General features: G+C 38.2%; 1 protein-coding gene across 1 annotated transcript in view; it reads right to left on the reverse strand.

Annotated features, from left to right (window-relative positions):
* The window catches only part of slc24a3 (solute carrier family 24 member 3), a 91,400-nt gene that overhangs the window by 49,766 nt on the left and 20,334 nt on the right, over positions 1 to 21,300 (reverse strand). Inside the window, exon 2 of the mRNA XM_053621416.1 lies at positions 19,297 to 19,416. Within this exon, the coding sequence (XP_053477391.1) occupies positions 19,297 to 19,416 (120 nt within the window). The remainder of the gene's footprint in view (positions 1 to 19,296; positions 19,417 to 21,300) is intronic.

Here is a 21,300-nt window from a genome sequence, read left to right on the forward strand (position 1 = left end):
AAACATTTTAGGCAAAATAGGAAAACTAAAAAAGTTATAATAACCTGGTTGCATAAGTGTGCACACCCTTTTATAATTGGAGCTGTTCAGAATGAAAAAATCACATTCAATGTCATGTTCAAATGTAATTATCATACAGCTGTCATCAATTAAATTATTCTGATTAAGGTCAAATAAAGACCAGCTATTTCTGTAGGATTTTCTTGACATCTTGTTTTCATCTGACTGCTGAAGCCATGGTCCGCAAAGAGCTGACAAAGCACAGGGTCTCACTGTTCAAAGATATCAATCTGGAGAGGAGTATAAATGAATTTCCAAAACATTCGATGTACCATGGAACACCATGAAGGAATTTCACCTTTCAGCACGATAACAACCCAATGCATACATCCAATTTAACAAAGAAATGACTTAACCAAAAGAAGATCAATGTTTTTGAATGACCTAGTCAGGGCCCAGTCCTGAATCCAACTAAAAATCTGTGGGGTGACCTGAAGCGGGCTGTGCACATGAGATGCCCTCACAATTTAATGGATCTAGAATGTTTTTGCAAGAAAGAGTGGGAAAATTTTGCTAAGTCAAGATGTGCCACACTTGGCCCAAAAAGACGGAGTAGTGTAATAAAATTAAAAGCTGCTGATTGTTTTTCACTTTATTTGTATATTTTGCAGTTGCACATTAAATAGGGAAAAAATCTGACATGATTTACCTTAGTGTCATTCTTTTACATTACAAAAACTTGCCGTTTGAACAGGGATGTGTAGACTTTTTATACCCATTGTATATCTTGCAATTTTTCTGTTGACCCTTTTACATACTGTGCGTATTTACACTATATACTGAAAAAGGAATTTCCAATGAAAGAATTTCCAAAAGAAATAGGTCTAATTTATTTCTCTGCACCTAGATTCTACTGAGATGATATTTCAAGCTGACGTTCAGGATGATCTATGCTTTTCTCATTTTTATCATGATAAACTATGAAAGGCAAAAGTATATTACTTTGCATTGAACAGTTACAGTTATACTTATAATATACAAATAATATTTCACCAAACTGGGTTTATTTGTTATTTTTGAGGCCCTAAAACCATTAAGCATCATGGAGTATTAACAGCATCATGCTTATTTATAAACTGTATGCAGTAAAGCACATTGTAAACTACAAAGGGAAAATAAGAGGCCCTCACGGGATACACACAATATATACACACACTGTGTAATGACAGGAACAGCAAGAACACGGTGGAGACAGATGCACACATACACACACCCACACACACACACACGCAATATGGAAACTAATGGCTACATGACAGAAACCACTACCAGTGTAACAGCAGCCAAATACACTGTCCACAGGGGCCTGCCTGCATTAGTAGAAGAGAGTGTTAATAATTGACCAGTGTACTCATGTTTGAATCATGCAAATACAATTAAACTTGCTGCTATAGCTATGGTGGCTCTATATATGAAAATAACTGAGATGCAAAAAGATTACAATGCTCCACAGCCTGCTACCTCTGAAGCACACTCTGCAAAAGAACAAAACACTGGATGCCAGCTGACACTATTTAAGCTGTTATTAAACCAGATTCAAGACACAACAGAATGTTTGGTGCATTCTTAAGCAAAAAACAAACAAACAAACAAAAACCCCCAAATAGAAATAGCAACGGAAATGTGGCGAAAAATGTGGCGAACTTGAAATATGAATGGAACACTAGTATAAGGTGGTCAAATTCCTTTTCTGCCATGTTCAGTCAAGATATGATGTAGTTTTCAACCACACACAGCCATTTAGCTAGGCACATGCTCAGTAGGAGAGATATACACACATCCAACCAGAGCACGCCATCTTACACAATCAGTTCAGTTGCACAGAGAAGAAAATAAACAAATGCATAAACACCACATCAGCATACATTAATTCTCAATTTAGTAGCAAGCAGCTCAGATTTTCTGATCCTTTACTGATGCCATGACTTTCTCCTGGCTGAAAACATCAGCTTACATAATCTCAGTCAACTCACGTATCCCAGAAGCATTGATAATGACATCACACACTAAAGTATTGCAGTCTATTAAGGACTAGGTGAAGAAGGGGGGTCTAAACTAGGCACATGTGCATCAATGCAGCAGTGGAGCATAAAACGTCCAACAGCGGAGCTAAAAATAAACACAGAAAACAAGGCAGAAGAATACAGCAGCTGTAGAGACAAGTCCTCCATCAAGCATTACATTAGTTATAACTGAATGCTCTTCTGCAAGCCATTACTGCCTTACTTCATTAACACACAAGGGACTAGACTGGCTGTCTTTGGCCAAATGAAACCTGGCATGAACAGAAGGCAGTATATGATAATGTAGATATACAGTCATGTCAAAAAATAAGTACACCCCATGGAAATGTTTGTTTATTTATCTATCTATCTATCTATTTATTTATTTATTTAACATATTTGAACAAGCAAACATTTGATCCTCTTTGAAACATCCATCCATCCATTTTCTATACTGCTTATCCTATAGGGTCGCGGGGAACCTGGAGCCTATCCCAGGGAGCATGGGGCACACGGCAGGGTACACCCTGGACGGGTGTGTGTACTGTAAGGAAACTCATCTACATGAGGCGCAGATTTCAAACAACTGCCAATTTGTTCAGGACTGGTCGTCCCATTAAATTCAGCCCAAGAGCAGACCATCTGATACAAAAGTAAGTCTCCAAGAACCCCAAAATTTCATCACAGGATCTGCTAGTAAGTCTTGCAACTGTTGGTGTCAAAGTTAATGCTTCTACAATCAGAAAACAATTGCACAAATTTGATCTGCATGGGAGGCGTGCCAGGAAAAAGCCTTTGGTGTCTAAAAAGAAATTAGAGCAAGACTGCAGTTTGCCAATGAGCATATAGGCAAAGACCAGGCCTTTTGGAATAATGTGCTCTGGACAGATAAATCAAAGATAGAGTTGTTTGTCCACAATAACAATATGTTTAGCACTTACCAAAAATAGCTTTTAGGAGAATCACCTCTGTGAAGCATGGTGGTGGAAATGTTATGGTTTGGTGTTGCTTTGCTACGTCAGGGACTGGACAGCTTGCATTCACTGATTCAGCTATGAATTCTGCATCATATCTATTGAAGATAATGTGAGGCCATCTGTCTAAAAGTTTAACTGAAAGTGGACCTTTCAACAGGATAATGATCCTAAGCAGACTAGAAAATCCACCAAAGAATGGCTCAATATGAAGAAATTGAGGGTTATGGAATGGCCTAGTCAAAGCCTGGATTTGAATCCCATTGAAACGTTGTCGGGGATTTGAAACGGGCAGTACATGCAAGAAAACTCTCAAACATCTTGCAACTGAAAGAACAGGTCAGCCAGGCCTGGACTGGCCATCCGGAGCACTGGGAGAATTCCCTGTGACCTGACAACTGACTTGGCCCTGCTGGTTTTTTAAAATTGAATTTAATATAATTCATTATTTTATATTATTGTGTGTCCTATGTACTCAAGTGATCCTTTCCAACTCCAGAATTTGATAATAAATCGATAATAAATCATGAATCTGTTAGTTTTGACTTGCAACGCTACCATTCTCCTGACAGAGTCATCACTGCACAGAGCGAGGATGGAGAGGAAGTGGCAAGGTGGAGCAGACAGGAAAAGGGCACACAAAAGGAGAGCCCTCTAAAAAGAAGCAGCGAAAATGTAACAAAATTACCAACCAGTTCAGGGCTTCAAGTGCAGCTCAATCTCATCTGCAAGTACTGTAGCTTTGTGCTAATTTAGCTAAACAAGAATTAACCACAGTTTCACTACTAGCAAATCTTAACACTATTACTATCGTCACTCAAAATAAGCTAAAGGACAGCAATATCTTTTATATACTAAGTATTGTAATACTAAGTCCTTTAGCAGACAAATATCCAAATTTATAATATTAACATTAATTAAAATATTAATATTTTAAATGTTGAAATTACACATACAGCTAGGGCAAGCAACAACAATAACAACAAACACTTTTCAAAGCTATGAGTCATAAAAGGTAATATCATGTTCAATACTAGGATTTTTCTAGATAGATATTGTCATGATGTAGTTAGTATTGCGCTAACAGAAATTTAGGCAATTTAGAAAATTATGTCTTCCCATATATGAGGTTGAACAAAAAACTTTTTTCTCCTATTTTTCACAATAAGGTGGAGAGAGTCAACATGGCACTAGCTCTGTGCAGTGGTCACACTTTAGGGTCAACCTGAGATGACAGGTAGAGTTAATTAAGAGAACTTAAATATGCTTTAATATATTTGTATGAAATATGTTATGGTTAAATCTCAGGTATTTTAAGTATTTCTACATGTAAAAAAAACATTGTCTTAATGTGATACATTAATTTTAATTAAAATAATTTTAGATGTAGAGACAGTTCTGTTCATAGCATACATGAAAAATGGCACAAAAAAAATTGTGTCTTTTTGTTTACCTCTCTTCTGCATTTAATGTACTTTTGTGAGTGAAAAGTAGAGAGTTACTGGCAGATTTGCACTTCTGGTGTTTGTTAAATGCATGGCATACCCATGTAAGCTGATATAAATTAGGACTGCTTCACTACCTCTAGGTTTCTTGTTTATGTTTTTATGGGATGGCCATACTGTGTGCAATAAATTGAATTTAGGAACGAAAAATAGGGTTGTCAGTGGTTTAAAAATTTGTTGTGGGTGTATGGGGTGGCCTGGATGAGTGTGAGACTCCCGGCCTGAAATTATGTCCCAGTCCGGCCCTGAGGTCAACGCAGGCCACCCTTATAAAGAATGGCTAGCTGCTGGCTATGACTTCTTTTCGCAGAAAACTGAGACTAGAGCAGATTATTGGCATCAGCAGATTAAAGATATGCAACTATCAAACAGGTGTTTAGAAATAGCAGAGCATGCTTTATGTCAGTGTACTGTGGAAAAAAGACAATGCAAAGGATTTGATACCAGGGGTTTGAGAACAAATTTCATAATTTGAATACTATTCAATATTTACAATATTTACATATTCAGAGGAAAATGAATTTGTAATTATGCACTGACCAAGAAAAAAGTTAATTATCTATGTTATATCTTACATGTAAAACATGAAATTATTTAAAATTCTTAAAAGGAAGCCTTTCACTCTCTTGGCATCTTCTCATCTAGCTTCATGAGGGAGCTTCACCCAGGAAGTTTTACCCAAAGTTCACAAACAGGCTGAGAACTCGATGGCTGTGTCTCCTTAATTCTAAATGAAAACTACTTGTTTGAAAACTAAGTAAATACTGCTTATTAAAAATATATATTCTGATTCAGAAATAAAGGTACAGTACACATAATTATTTTAGTCAACAATACACCTTTATCAAAATGTCTTTAGGACAAAACATATACAACATGTACGTTATGTTTTACCCAATGTAGTAAGCCATTATAGGCTTACCATATGTGTTTTTTGACTACCCCATTCCAGATTTCGTCCCCATTTTGCTGTTGCAATAACCTCCATTCACATAGGAAGGCTTTCCACTAGACTGTGAAGTATGGCTATGAGGATTTGCCTATTTAGCCACAAGAGCATTAGTGAGGTCAGTCACTGATGTTGGGCAAGAAGGACTGGAGTATAGATGGCGTTCCAATTAATACCAAAGGTGTTCAGTGCAGGTTCTTTTGCACTAACCTTGACAAACCACGTCTTCATGGTGCTTTTTGCATGGGGGATTTGTCATGCTGTAACATGTTTGGGCCTCTTAATTCCAATGAAGGGAAAGTGTAATGCTCCAGCATACAAAGACATTCTATACAGCTGTGTGCTTCCACCATTGTGGCAACAGTTCCAGGAAGAACCACATATGGCTGTGATGGTGTAATTAAACCTTTTTCTATATTATATATCTGTATAAAAAACATCAGAAGATAGAGGACAAGAAATCTAGCCATCAGAGACAAAAACATATTACTAAGCATTAGTATGTAAAATTGCAACATTGACTTCTCGTGGTTTTCTTTGTAAGTTTGAGAAAGCAACAATTTCCACCTTTTGTAGTTTATATGATAGAAAAGCAAACTGCAGCACTAATGCTATGTTCATTTTGTCTGCTGCAATATCATCAATAACATCGCGTTACTAAATGAGACCTGAACCTAACTATGTGAGACGATCCTATGAAATTGTGTGAAAGGCACCGTGAACTAAAAAGGGGGTGTTGTATTATAGGTGAGGGTCCTCTGAAGAAAGGCCAGCTGTGTGTTCTGCATCTTTCAGCTACAGCAATGATGAATGTGGGCTCCAGAGGACAGAACCAGATGAATCTCTCTCTCACTCTCTCACATACACACTTGCATGCAAAGACTGCAGTCCTGCACCCTGTGTAATTATACACAGAGGGATAACGTTTTTTGAACTGAGTAGTAGGCAGCATAGAAAACTCCATGTTCGCGGTTTCCTTCCACCCCCGCATGCTTTTAATTGGCTTGAACTATCGCCCTCTCTCCAGCCAAACTGTACTAGTATTATAAGTTAAGACCGACTAAAAAAATGTCCAGGGTCATAGAGGATTCCATTTCTGAAGAGAAAAATAGAAGTTGTTTTATTATCTTGCACAAAAAGAAATTTCAGAGTTCATGAAATTCAATATCTTAAGTGTTGTGATGTTTTCTCTAGGTGACCTGAAGGTGAATTCAATTTCCCTGAATAAGTGCCTTCCTTGAAGCACTGCCCTTGGGTATCCATCTTCCCTTCCCAGAGAGACAACTCAAATATGTTCATAGTCAGTTAATATCTCCTTCACTATTGTTGAAAATCTGAAGTAATGAGATGCTGCATCTGCTATGATTTACTGCCATAGCTTAATAGCAAATTAATCCCAATTTGCAGATGAGATGTTAGACACTTTTAAGGCAATGTGAGGTGTGCAAAAGTTCAGTCAATATGATGAAAGTACACAGTCAGAGTATCCCTCCTCAGATATCTAACACATTCTAGGAGTCCCATTTAACATAATGCATGAACTATACTTGTGAATTACAGGGGTAGATAGAGACAGTGAATTTTACCCCAAAGTCCCTAGTGTACAGTATTATGGTGGATGAGACAACTAATTTTATCACCAGATAAGCACCAAATAACAGTGAGGAAAAAGTCTGGCGTGACTGCTATCTAATAATAAGCAAAGTGACAGTAACTGCTACCAGAAACAAATGTCTGTTTCACCTCCCATGTCCTTTCCCCTTCTTTTCTGTCAGGAGAATTTTATTTGCCTTTGGTCTGACCACTGCTTTAGCTGAAAAAGCTATTTAAAAAAAAGGCTGGTGTCTCCCACATTACCATAGCAATGGGTCAAAAGTCTTAAATGGTGTATGACTAAACCGTAGATGTTAGTACCTCTGTGATATCATTCTCACAGACAGAACCTCAATCTCCATTACTGTTTTTATTGCTCGGAAAGTGTGTGTTGTGTGTAGATATATGTGTGTGTGTACCTATTTAACACTGGAGCCGTGGACTTGCAAACCCTTCCATGAGCCATGACAGCAAGTACTACTGTCTGAACATCAGAGAAATGTTTTTGCATGTGGCTCCCCTTGAGTGTAATGATGTCATGTTCTACAGGCATGTCATACTTACTATACGTTTACCTACATGCACAAATCTCCCTACTCCCTACTTATACGATATCCCCATGGAAACAGCAATACATGCAGGCAATTTTTTTCATCTAAGATTCCAACAGACAGTTATCAATTGTGCCAAATCCCAAATGATTTCCTATTCACTACCTGTTCACTACATAGGGTATACATTATACTATTGTAGAACATATAGGCCACGGGTGTCCAATCTTATCCGCAAAGGGTCGGTGTGGGTGCAGGTTTTCATTCCAATCAAGCAGGAGCCACACTTGTTTAATCAATTGATCTTGGTTTTCAGTAGACTATGGGGTGTAGCCCCTGCTTGGTTGGAATGAAAACCTGTATCCACACTGGCCCTTTCTGGATAAGATTGGACACCCCTTATATAGACCATTACATGTAAAATAGAACACAATTTGAGATTTAGACACAGAAAATGTAATATCACATTCAGAACACATACATTTACATTTACAATTACATACATTATATTCTATTAGAAAAGTAATGCATAATAAATGAAAGAAAAAAGTTATGCCATATATCACATGCATTTACTCAGAGCCTTTCTTATATCAAATAAGAAGGGGCAGCTGGCAAAACATTAACGTGTGGTATAACAGACTTATGCTGAATTCGATTAAACCTCATAACTCATAATTTTCGACCTCTGATTAGGAAAAAACAAAGAACGTGGCCCCCCAACTCGGAACTCCTACTCATGGACTTAGGACGGTCTTGTCCACCCCGAGTTCACCAAGTAACATTAAATCAACCTGGCTGCTCACAGCATCAGCAAAAAACAAAGTAGCACCTCTTAGCTTTACGAGTTATGCTGTATATATACTAGAATTGGCTTTAGATTAGTCAACACAAAAACATATTTGCTTGTACACTGACTATACAGTTCACAGTTTTGGGTAGGTTAGTATACATCATTCATCAGTTAGCTGGCTAGCTTGCTAACAAAAGATGCACATGGAGGCGTCCATGTTTTTTCCCCACTTTGTAGCTTGAATGCACAGAGGTTAAACAATGACGTAATTCCGATTTCAGTCTTTCCACTTCCAAGGTAAGACAAATGTGGCATTAGGCTAAGTGGCTAAAAATAGAACATGAGAACAGAAACATTCAAATCTTTTTTGCCCTGAAAATGTGAATCCACAATTTTAAGAAAGAAAAAAAAAAAGAAATTCATTCAGACAGATCTAATATTGACTGTGCACAATCCACTGTACAGCCCTAACGTATGTTTCAAACCAAAGCATTTTTGTATTCTGTGTAGCTGTGAAGTGGAAAGGTTGCAAGCATATGCAACAAAAATACCCATATGTGAAAAATGGACGTCTCCCCAACCCAACAACAGGTATCCAGGCACACATTGATAAAGAAAGAGAGATGCTGATACACAGAGACACACTGTATGTTGTGGTGTTGCATTACTCATCATTACTGATGTAATATTAAGTCCTACTTCACTATGTCCCTTCCACAGAATTTCCACTGAGAAATGTAGGTGTCGGCCAACGTGTCCAGGAACGATAAAGTTTACCGGACAAACTGGAAAAAATCCGGTAATCTCGTTTCAGTGTTTATTTTGCACTGTAACGTTTTGGATTGTGCACAGTATATGCGATTGGGGGGGCAGGGGTGTGGTCGAGCGTCAGCTGTGGATGGAGAGGAGTTGGGTCGAATCGGCAGGTAACATGTGATTCTCACCTGTGATAGATTAGCCGAAGTTTACTTGTGTGTGTCTGTTTGTGCTTTCAGTGCCTCCTGTAGCAAGAGAGAGAGAGAGAGAGAGAGAGAGACAGAGGACCAGCACAAAGACATGTGTGTGTGTGCGTGTGTATGTGTGTGTGTGTGTGTGTGTGTGTGATTGAATGAGTTCGCTGAAAAGCAAAAGTAAAAATAGAGAGAATAAAAAGGCCTTTTCAGTCGTAATCAGCCTGCCTGCCGCCTCCTCATTCCTGACTCAACCCAGATGTGTTACAGCGATATAATAACAACAAAACAAATAAGTACATGTTACAGGAGAAGCATGTGAAAAAGTATTAGCACAGACAGAGACCTTATTTAGATGTGCAATTGTGAATCAACTTCGTCTAATGTATGTCTGCTTCGTATTAATATCTTTACCGGACATTGTGTCAGACAATTTTTGATTTTACCGGTATTTATGAGCTAACGGAAACTCTACGCTCCAACACATGGTTTCCTCCCTTTTCCACCACACTGACACTTCAGTCATTCTGTTTTGTCATTATAGCACAGAAACACACATATGCAGCAGAGGCATCACTGGAAATTTATCGAAGAAGGCCTTTGTCTTTACTAAAGGGCATTTTTTATTAAATGGCTGTATTTAGTAACACTTTAAAAAAAAATTATTCAGATTTACTAGAACTTTCAATTATACTTACAATTTATTTACAATATTTACCAATTACAATAAAACAATTACAGGCTACACTAGTTGTGCAAAACTGTTATGGATTCAGTTACTGATCAACTGCACTCATTTGATGTGATTATTGTACCTGCCTTTTTTTTTACCTACCAAGTGTTTGAATAAGGCCTAATTTATATCTGTAGGCTTTTAGCCAATATCCTGTTACATCTTCACTGGGTGCCATTTCAGAGAGAGTAGCACAGCAAAGGCAAAGTTGGATTAGACGAGCTTTAGCCTCCCCCAGATCCTAGCATACGCCGATCATACTTTTTGTGAATTTCAAGAAGCAAAGACACTACTGAATGATTATGAATGAATATGAAAATTTACTGAATTAATTTATAATGCACTTGTATTTAGGAGGAGCTAAAGAACATCTATTGAGGACGGGGGTGGGGGGTGGGGGTAAAGCCCCCCCTTAAACTGGCCTAGTGACATCCCCGAAATGTATGCTATTAACACATGCTGGGATCAAAAGGCTCTGAATCTGAATTAGGGAACAGAACAAATTAATTTTCCATAGAGCTTTCCAGCCCAAACTTGCCAAAGTATATGAAACATGTCCAAACAAAACAGATGACCTAAACCAGGCCAAACAGTGTGACAATTAAAAATGACCAGGAATAAAAGATATATCACTCATTCAAAAAAAGGAATCATATCAAAAAATGTCTATGCAAAATGGTTATCTTGTATATCTTGGAGCATATTATCTCCTATAAGAGATTATAATTGATCACATACCACTGGTCTGAATCTGTGCTATCAATTCTTGCCAGAGGAAGTGTATTCAAGCCAGTATCTCACAGAGACCTTACTGTTTACACTGGATGCTAATCCAATAGTCGTTCTGTTCAGTGAAAGCATGAGGAGAGCTGACTTTTTCCAGAATCCAAAGAATGAGAGTCCTGCTGATCTGGAAATTGTTACTAAGGCAGTAGCTTAGGTAATGACTGGAGATATCTCCCATTGCAATGATCAGCAGCACTGTCAGTAATTTCAGGTGTAAATGTCTTACTATGCCTGTAAAGGAATTATAATAAATATAAATCCCCTGGAGGAACAATATGACATCAATATCGCTATTTCTTCACTCTCAGATACACACACAGAAATGCGCATACGCAGTGTTTCTGGTAATTAAGGGTATCATTATTGAGAGGGGAAGGTGCCAGTAATGGTGTTCACAGCAGCCTCCTCCCATCATGTTCTGTTATCCTGTTAGCCTGGAACCACAGGCAGGATATCCTAGAAATGACAGTTTAAATGCCTCTATCTTTCTACAAAGGTCATATTTCTAGCTCAGCTCTCTCATCAAATTTCTCCTCAACAGGGACAGCCAGTATTTACTGAACATGCCTGATTTCTACATACAACACTGCCTTTTCCCTCTTTCTGTCTTATTAGTTTCTCTTGGAAGAGAGAAAATGGGAAATATTTCCAAAAGAGAAAGACAGAAGTTGTATACAAATTTCTGTCTTGTCCTAAGGCTGGTCATTACTGAACTTCCTTTGTTCTTCATGTGGTGTATGCTTTTGGGAAGGTATTCTATAAGTTAATAAGCAAGGAGCCTTATAAACTCACTGACAAAGTTTTAAGTGGCCTCTGGGGACATGGTGTTGTGTTCGATTTAAACATAATGGGTGGTTCAAGCTTCAAGCAAGTGAGGATATATTTGTAAAGCCTAAAGTGTGATGGAAAAGGAGGCACTCTAAACTGTAAATCTTTGTGCTCCTTTATTGAAATCCCTGGTGGGAAGTAATTGGGATTAGACAGAAAAAATGTGAAGGATAGACAGAGAGAGAGAGAGAGACAGAGATAGAGAGAGAGAGAGACAGAGATAGAGAGAGAGAGAGACAGAGATAGAGAGAGAGAGAGAGACATGAGAAGATGGAGAATATGAGACAGACAAAAAGAGAAAGAGATGGAGAGAGAGGAGGAAACAAAGATAGAGAAAGAAAGAGAAAGAGAGAAAGAGCAGGAGGAGATTTAGCTTTGAGGGGCAATGAAAAATCTCCTGGCTACCTTTTTATGTACATACCGAGATCTTCCAATCACATGAGATACTATTTTATACAAATACATTTGTCATATGGACTTATTTCCTTTGTTTTCATTCTTGCCTCATACATATGCGCCTTGGTGCTACTGTATCTGTGTAACAACTTGTTACTACAGTCAGAGCTACAGGCATCCTGTCTGGCAAAGCTGGCATCTCTTCATAGCTGCCGAGAGAGTATTTGATACTTTTTGAAGCCATTCTTCCTGCAGCACTAACTATTATTGTTATCATTAATAATAATAAAGATCATATTTATAGTCTAAGTATGGTGAGCGACACGTGAGACAGAACATTGAGGAGTACTTATGTGGCTAGACAGGCCACTGTATGCAGCCATAGCTAGCAACCAAATGGGACAGGTGTGTGACATCAGAGAGCAATGAACGTCCCAAAACTATCATCTCTTGTTAGATTGAATGTCACTTAAAATATTGGCATTGAAGTTACTCTAATTGAACATATCATTAAGCATATCTGATTTTTATCTATTGGCACTGTCTTCCATCTTTGTTTTTTTTCACTTGTCCCCAAGCTGCAACCTGATTATTGGGGAATTAAAAAGCACTTCATGTCACTCAGTTGAACTTTTGGGACATTTGGAAGCACTTACAGTGGCATCCCATATGATTGTTCGAGTGGCCAAAAAATCTCTAAGGATCACAGCTGGAGAATTGCAGAAGTTAATTGCTTCTTGGGGCCAGAAAGTTTCCAAAACTACAGTCCGAAGTCACCTACATCACCACAAGTTGTTTGGAAGGGTTTCAAGAAAAAAGTCTCTACTCTCATCCAAAAACAAACTCAAGTGTCTTCAGTTTGCCAGACACTACTGGAACTTCAAATGGGATCGGGTTCTATGGTCAGATGAAACCAAAATAAAGCTTTTTGTCAATAAACACCAGAGGTGGTTTTGGCACGCACACAGAGAGGTAGCCATATGGAAAAGTACCTCATGACCATGGTTAAATATGGTGGTGGCTCTTTAATGTTAGGGGATCTGGACATTTTGTTAGGATACATGGCATCATGGACTCTATCAAATATCAACAGATATTAAATGAAAACTTGACTGCCTCTGCCAGAAAGCTTAAAATGGGCCGTGGTTGGATCTTCCAGCAGGACAATGATCCAAAACATGCATCAAAATCAACACAAAAATGGTTTACTGACCACAAAATCAAGGTCCTGCCATGGCCATCCCAGTCCCCTGACATGAAACCCATAGAAAACCTGTGGGGTGAACTGAAGAGGAGAGTCCACAAGCATGGACCTCGAAATTTGAAGGATCTGGAGAGATTCTGTCTGGAGGAATGGTCTCAGATCCCTTGCCATGTATTTTACAACCTCATCAGGTATTATAGGAGAGGACCCAGAGCTGTTATCTTGGCAAAGGAAGGTAGCACAAAGTATTGACTAGAAGGGTCCCAATAATTGGTGCACACATATATTTAACAAAGATATTCTTTTGGACATATTTCATTTGCAATCGTTTGATATCCATGAGAGCAGAGTATTTTTATAGACGTGGTATTTTTTGAACAAAATATCAAAAGGTTAAACAATAAAGACAATTTTTCACAGCCTTCTTTGCTCATATTTACCAAGGGTACCAATATTAGTGGAGAGCACTGTATTAGTCCTGCTAGGTGCAACTGGCCCCTGATTATGTTAAAACAGGTGAAAGATTGTCAAACAATAGGTCTATTGTTCAGCTCATGATAAGATATAAATAAAAGAAAATGGAAAAGACCAGTGTAATTTGACATAGTATTGATAACCATATGCACCCACAGGATTTTTAAGGAAGGAAATCCAAGAACTCCTCTTTTTACACCACTACCCTTACAACAGGAAATAATTCTAACAGAACATATTATAATCCTAACAGAATATATTCAGAGTACAATAATAAACCTCACAGTCAGCATTCTGCTTATAATTGTAAACCAGTATTCAGCAAACTTTGACTCCATTACAGTTTCCTTCCAAGCCCATAACATTACAGTTTCAATAGTGCTAGAGAATATAGTGAAGCTATTCTGGGGATAAATTAGACTGTAAATAATATTATGATGCTAACAATCATGTTTGAATCTATTTAAAGAAAAGAAAAATAGAATTCATCATGACTCCAGGAAGGATATATAAGAAATAACCACATTTCAATTATCTTTGCAGGAAGCATGACTGGTTTATTAGAACAGGTTAACAGGTTAATTAATAGGTTTAATCGAATATCCACAATCAACTTCCTGATGTCAAAGAAGCAAAAACAACAGTTTTTCTAAAACACAAATGATGAATGCTATACACATTGTGAAGCCAGTGTGTTCTTTTATCATTTATATAAGTGCTGCGGATGTGTTTGCATGCATAGGGCTTGACAGGCCACTCTCACACTCACATTTTCCAACAGCCATGAGCTTCCCACTGTGTAATTACTCTATCTCACTCACAAACTTCCCTCCTCTGCTCCTCACCTGCTGCTTCTCCAGCTCCAGCTGCTGCTGTCACTAGTACTCATTTTGTTTTCTTAAAAACAGAAATAAAGATTTCAGGGTAGTGATTAAAATCATTACACTGACTGCAGAGCACACCCCGCTGTATGAATTGCTTTGTTGGAGAGCTGAACACCAATTTCATGTACAATTAGAACCTCAGGGAAACCCCTCAGACAAAGACAACAGGACGGAGTGACAAGTAACACTCCAGAGCCTGTGTGGAGTCTGATTTCTACAGTGCATCATGCTCTCCTGCTGCTATGTGAACACTTTTTGCATACTCTTCATATGTCACATGACACATGACTCAGCTCACCTGCCCTGCTAGCTACAACTGAACAACTTTCCAACAGGCCACCTAAGAGAGTGAAGTAACAGACATTGGCAGGCTGGACACACAAAAGTGAGGACAGCCATTGCCAAATGTGAGAAGTCCGATGTCGGACACCGTCTGAATAAATTTGAGGAATGTGTAAAGGACATGAGACACTGGATGCTCATTAAATTCCTTCTGCTTAATTCCGACAATACAGAAGTACTTGTACTAGAACCACATGCAGCTAGAATTTAAACTTTCTGATTATATAGTAACTCTGGGGGGCCTTTCAGTTAAATCATGTGCAGCAGTAAAAGACCTTGGTGTGAATATTTACTCCAGTCTTTCATTTGAAGATCATGTATATAATATTACTAGGATAGCCTTCTTTCTCAGAAATATTACTAAGATAAGAAATATAATGGCAGTAAAGCTAGTTCATGCTTTAGGCTTGAACGTAAATAACATGTAGCCGAGACTCCCCTGCAGTCATATTAATTACATTCACCTTCTGACTGCTCGTGAGATACTTATCTGCTCAGCTGTACCACTGAGCATTTAGTACCTCAGTTTTAATGGCTGAGATGCATCTCATCTACAGACAGGCATCTGCAAAAGAGAAGCAGATTCTCCTTGAAGCATTTCCCAGAATGAAAATCTGAGGTGATTATAAGAGGGAATGTGATTCAGAAAGGCTACAATAATTACATTTAAAATAATTACAGCATTACAGGAACAGGACTATTTAAGGATAAACAAGCTATTATGATTCTTTGTCTACATGCAGATTACTTACAGCAAGCCTGAATGAGAGAACAGTACGTCATGAGATGGATTTAAAAAAAAAAAGCAAACACTCTAATACCATCTGTTTAAAGCCAACACTGTGGGGGTGTCATGGTAACAAAGAGCAGAGTAAGGAAACCCTCGCCGTGTGCTAAGGCGCCAGGCTGATGGAGTGGGTGTTTCTGGATTCCCTGCATGGGTAAAACCTTCAGAATTTAAGTCCCTCTTTAATGGCAAGATCAAGGAAATACTTGGCAAGTAGAACAGCCTCCTAAAACACCAGGACCCCACTTGGAAACACTCACCAAATCTGCCCATGAGCAAACATGGACTGGCCATGTGGACAAAAACTATGGACAAAAAGCTACTTACATGAGAGCAATCAAAGTGACTGTACGGGACAAAGAGCACTGGGCTCAGAAACCATAGCCTAACAACCTCCTGCCATTGCTGAAATAATAATAATAATAATAATATAGTGACTCAGTGAGTGAACGAGAGAGTATATGAGTGAGTGAGTGAGTGAGTGAGTGACTAAATGACTGAGTGAATGACTAAGTGTCTGGGTGGGTGGCTGAGTGAATGACCGAGCAAGTGAGTTTGTAACTGACTGAGTGACCGAGTGAATGACTGAGTAAGTGGCTGAGTAAGCGACTGAATGAATGACTGAGTGAGTGAGTTTGTAAGTGACTTAGGGAGTGACTGAGTGAATGACTAAGCAAGTGAGTTTGTAAGTGACTGAGTGGTTGATTGAGTGAATGAATGAGTAAGTGACTGAGTGATTGCCTGAGTGAATGACTAAGTGTCTGGGTGGGTGGCTGAGTGATCGAGCAAATGAGTTTCTAAGTGACTGAGTGACCGAGTGAATGACTGAGTAAGTGAGTTTGTAAGTGACTGAGTGAATGAATGAGTAAGTGACTGACAGAGTGAATGCATGACTAAGTGAGTGTGTGACTGAGTGACTGAGTAAATGAGTGACTTCGCAACTAAACATTTCCATAACATTCTAACAGGACATGCATTTCTCTAAAAATATAAAAGTTAATAGCAAACTGTTATAACTTACAGATCATTCAAGCTCTGCTGTAGCAAACACACTGCTGAGAGGAGATTATTAATCAGTGGCACTGCAGTATTGATGGTTACTTTATCCAGCCACTTCACCTCCTCTCTCACTAAGACCTGTTCTAATTAGCCACAATGGCTAAAGCAAACAATTATCCCATTCAAAAAGCTGCACTATATAATTAAACTATAACCATGAATAACTAAGGATAAATGGAATAGAAAAGTCATTTCATTGGGTTGTCTATATGGGCAAATACAAAACTATGCAATGTAAAAGTCTCTCACTCAAAGCTGAGAGAAAAGACTGCAGAGATGTACTAGTAGGCTTTTCAAAGACATTGGCAATACCACAGCACACATTTTAGCTTTACCTACGATCCTCATTCATGTATAAATTAGCTCTGGGTTAGTGAAGACTCATCCACAGCTATGTAAAGTGTCATGATAATGGTTGTGAAATGATTATTACTTTGCTCAATTTTGAAATAAAAAATTATTTCCACAATTATTTCCACAAGCCAGTTAAGGAAAACAAAATTAAACAAAATTGTTTAATTATTTTGTTCCTTGGTCACATTAATTGAGCAGATCCTATATAGGGTAAGATATGCATATGCTACAATTAGACTATAACTAACTAAGGACCATATCTGAAGTTGAGTTATCTGAAGTTGAGTGTGCAGTGAGTATTTAAGAACAAAATCACGAACATCCATTTTCAGACCTTAGACTTCAAAAGCTGTGTGAGAGTTGAGCCTACGGGATGGAGTTCGCCTAAACTAGAGGTGTGTCTCAATTAAGTGTGATTACGAACTCGAAGTTGCGTGAAGTGCATGTTTTCACTCCAGCGCCACCAGCTGACAATTTGAAGTAACCGCAAAAAGTCATGCTGAAATTTATGTGCTGTAAGTAAACTGAAAAACTGTAGAATGCCATTTGTGACATTAAAAATATGCCACTATTAATTCATTAAAATTATCACCTCTTTAAAATCTTAAATCAGAAATACTACTTATCTCAAGAACTGAATGTTTTTATGGGTAAAGTTATGAATAAAATTAAAGTGAGTTGAAAGTGTAGCAGATAGCAGATTCTCATTCAGATTATTCTTCAAGCTGTTGGCATGTTTTCTTTAGAGGTGAATTAACAAAAACCCTGTCATTTTTTAAATTAGACAATGCAAAATACCAGATTAAAAGCCTGACAAAATAGCCCAAGCACACATTGTTTTCATAATCTCAAGTAACTGTCGGTGCACAATAATAGGATGTGCTGGATCATGTGCTATTTTATAAGCTGCGGTATAATTAGAGTAGAATCTGTAATGTTCAATTAAACTACATTTTCAGTGATTGATGATTAATAGGACTATTCATGCAGCAATATATTGGCAATATACTAGAGTTTAATTTCAATGCTTGACATCTCAATCATATATCATTGTATTAGTCTTTCTTATTTTTATTTCCATTTTCATTCATTTCTCTCTTGCTTTTATTTCGCATCATATTAAATTTGACAGCAAAGGGTGGGGGGGGGGGACTATTTACTAGAAAGCAATACACCTTCAGTCTACATTTTCTATCCTTATTTTTTTCTGGGCTCAAATGCAAGTTATTGTGTTTAAAGATGCTGTGTTTAAATCTGAATGCTATTATAAAACCGGTATTGATTACCTACAGGTAACATGTGCTTTTCATATCTGTAAATATTGATTATTGTGAAATATTGATTATTATGAATATTGTGAACTCCAAATCTGGCCCTAAATGACTAAATAAATCTGTCACCACAGATTTTATTCATGGCTATCTTAAGTCTGGCCTTTCTTGACCACTGATACCTATGTTTGAGAAGCAGGAAGCAGGAAATTGTTCATTAAAGTTTGTTCAGACAGTTAAAACATAAATGTGCAGCACTGGCCAATATGATAGCTGGTTTTATTTAATTAGTTGAGGAAGCTGAAAATCATGCTTGCAATTAAAATATGATTCATTGTGCAGCTGTACTGTGCGATCATTTGCTTCCACACTCCCACAGGCAGCTGTGAGCTTCCTGATCAACAATAGTGTTGTCTGTGTCAGCTGGATTACGCACTCAGAAGGCAACAAAAGGGGCAGTCAGATCATGCACTGCCCTTCTGTAGTCCAAAGCCAGAGCAAACTGACCATCAGCATCCCCCAAAGTGCATGACACAGTGACCTTTCCACACCAACATTAACACTGCATATTCAGACTGATTTCACACAACAGACTCCTTTCTCAGCACACACAACTAACATACATAGATACATGGCTGTGGAAAACACATTTGCAGAACTAAAACATAAACTGGCTTCTTCCTTAATCAGTTCCAGAGAGGTCACACTTCTAGTTTTGCATGTGACCTATTTAAACCAAACCATACATAGCTGATATTATCTTATTATAAAAAACGCTCTGACTGTTTTGTTTTTTTTACCTGGTAGAGTGCAGTTCCTCACATCCTTCTGCTCCTCAGTCTCATTGGTGAACTGTTGCAGAAGCCGGCGGCTCTCCCATGTCTCACTGTTCTCAGAGGACACGCTGGACATGACGTAACCTGTAAAACAGAGATTACACTCATCAGATCAGATAGCAGTATAAAGTCACACTGCAGTGGTACACTATATGTCCAAACGTTTATGGACACCTGACAAGTGCACCCATATGTGTATATATAGGCACATGCAAGGAAATGCTGTAGAGCAAAGATGCCTTCAAAATAACGAAATTAAATGTTTCTACATTTAAAAAATATATATATACCGTAAAGAGCAGTAAACAGTAGTAAATGAAACAAAGTCAATATTTGGGGTGAGGAAAAAAATAAAAATAAAAATAGTAGTCTCCGGTACATTTAGTGCAGTTTTATAAGGAAATGAGCTGCAAGTTTTCCAGAGCATCATGCAGAATGAGCCATGGTTCTTCTGGAGACTTTGACTGTCGCACTTGCTTCTTATTTTTGCAGCAAAATCCAACAGCCTTCATTATGTTTTTTGTCTGAAAAGTGGTCTCTTATGTAATATGCTGCTTTCTTAACTGACATACAAACATTTTTCTGTAACATTTAATTTTGTGCTAGAAAACTAATGTTTGGGAATACCTCAACACCACTGAACACCTTTGGGATGAACTGGAACGCTGACTGCACCCCTGACCTCCTCAACCAACATCAGTACTTGACTTCACTAATGCTCTTGTGGCTGATTGGGCAAATCCCTACAGGCATGTTACAAAATCTAGTGCAAAGCCAACATTATAGATCAACATTATACTTTTATAAGGGAAAGCAAAGCACAACTCAAATATTCATTCTATTCAGGAAAGTTGTCGTTATATCTCTGCACTGATACTGATGATCCATCTGGTACCATGCGTTACTCGGGAAGAGTCTAGCATGCCGCCTTAACAGCCAACATGCTGCTGTGGAATATTCATGAACCCCGTCTGTTCCACCGAGCAGGAAGCGTTCCTGCAGTATGGCCAGAATCTAGCACTATACTGAAAGGAGGAAGCATATTTCTGCATGTACCCTCAAAACTTCTTCAATCCAGCCCTCAGAAGTGAATCACTCCGACAAACTGCTGATTTACTGCTCCTTAGTCTAAAGATAAAAAAATCTATAACCCATGACTCAAAGTGCTGTTCTAAACATTAAACAACATCACTGCGTCACAAGCACAGCGAACCAACACAATCATTTAAAAGCCCAGAGTGCTATTATGTAGTTTTCTTTGCAGATTTGATTGCAGGATCAGAGACCCTGATATCCACACATAAGTACCTAGTAATAAGCTTTGTGCTGCACATCCAGCAAGCTGGGACAATCCCAAGAGATGCTGTTCGTTAATTCATGGCACCCAGAGGATTTCCAGTATCAAGAGAACCATATGAGATGAGGGCAGTTGTGGCAATAAATTTGACATGTCATTTTCCTTCTGACAGGAACAAGACAGTAGTGCATTTTTCTGAAAGAGAAGTCATGGGAGAGTCCTGCAAAATCTCTTCATTCTCTCTACTCTCTATATTTCCACTTTTCTGTCCTACGATCACTCCCAGGCAACTTCCTGGTTAAACAGTGTAAAAAGCACTGCACTGTGACCTCCATGTGCAAACTCATGTTTAAAGGAATTTGAATCACAATAGTGAACGTGGCTTGGCTTTATTTAAACACACACATTGCTGGGGCTGTTGTGTAGCTCTCTAAGACACTGTGTTGAATTACACTGTGCACCAGTCTTGTATATTTATTGCATGTTACACTGTATGAGTTGATGCAAATAAAATATTGGTCAAGTGGCAGACTGTGTAATAACAGTTATGTTCATATATGGTCAGGCAAGTCAGATTATTTGATTAAGATTCTCTCACCATGGTCATATGATGCAAAAAACATTATAAAATTATGTTATTGGTGACTTTTTAGATGTCTGACGTAAGTTTT

This window comes from Ictalurus furcatus, chromosome 3 (assembly GCF_023375685.1).
Source record: "Ictalurus furcatus strain D&B chromosome 3, Billie_1.0, whole genome shotgun sequence".
Classification (NCBI taxonomy): Eukaryota; Metazoa; Chordata; class Actinopteri; order Siluriformes; family Ictaluridae; genus Ictalurus; species Ictalurus furcatus.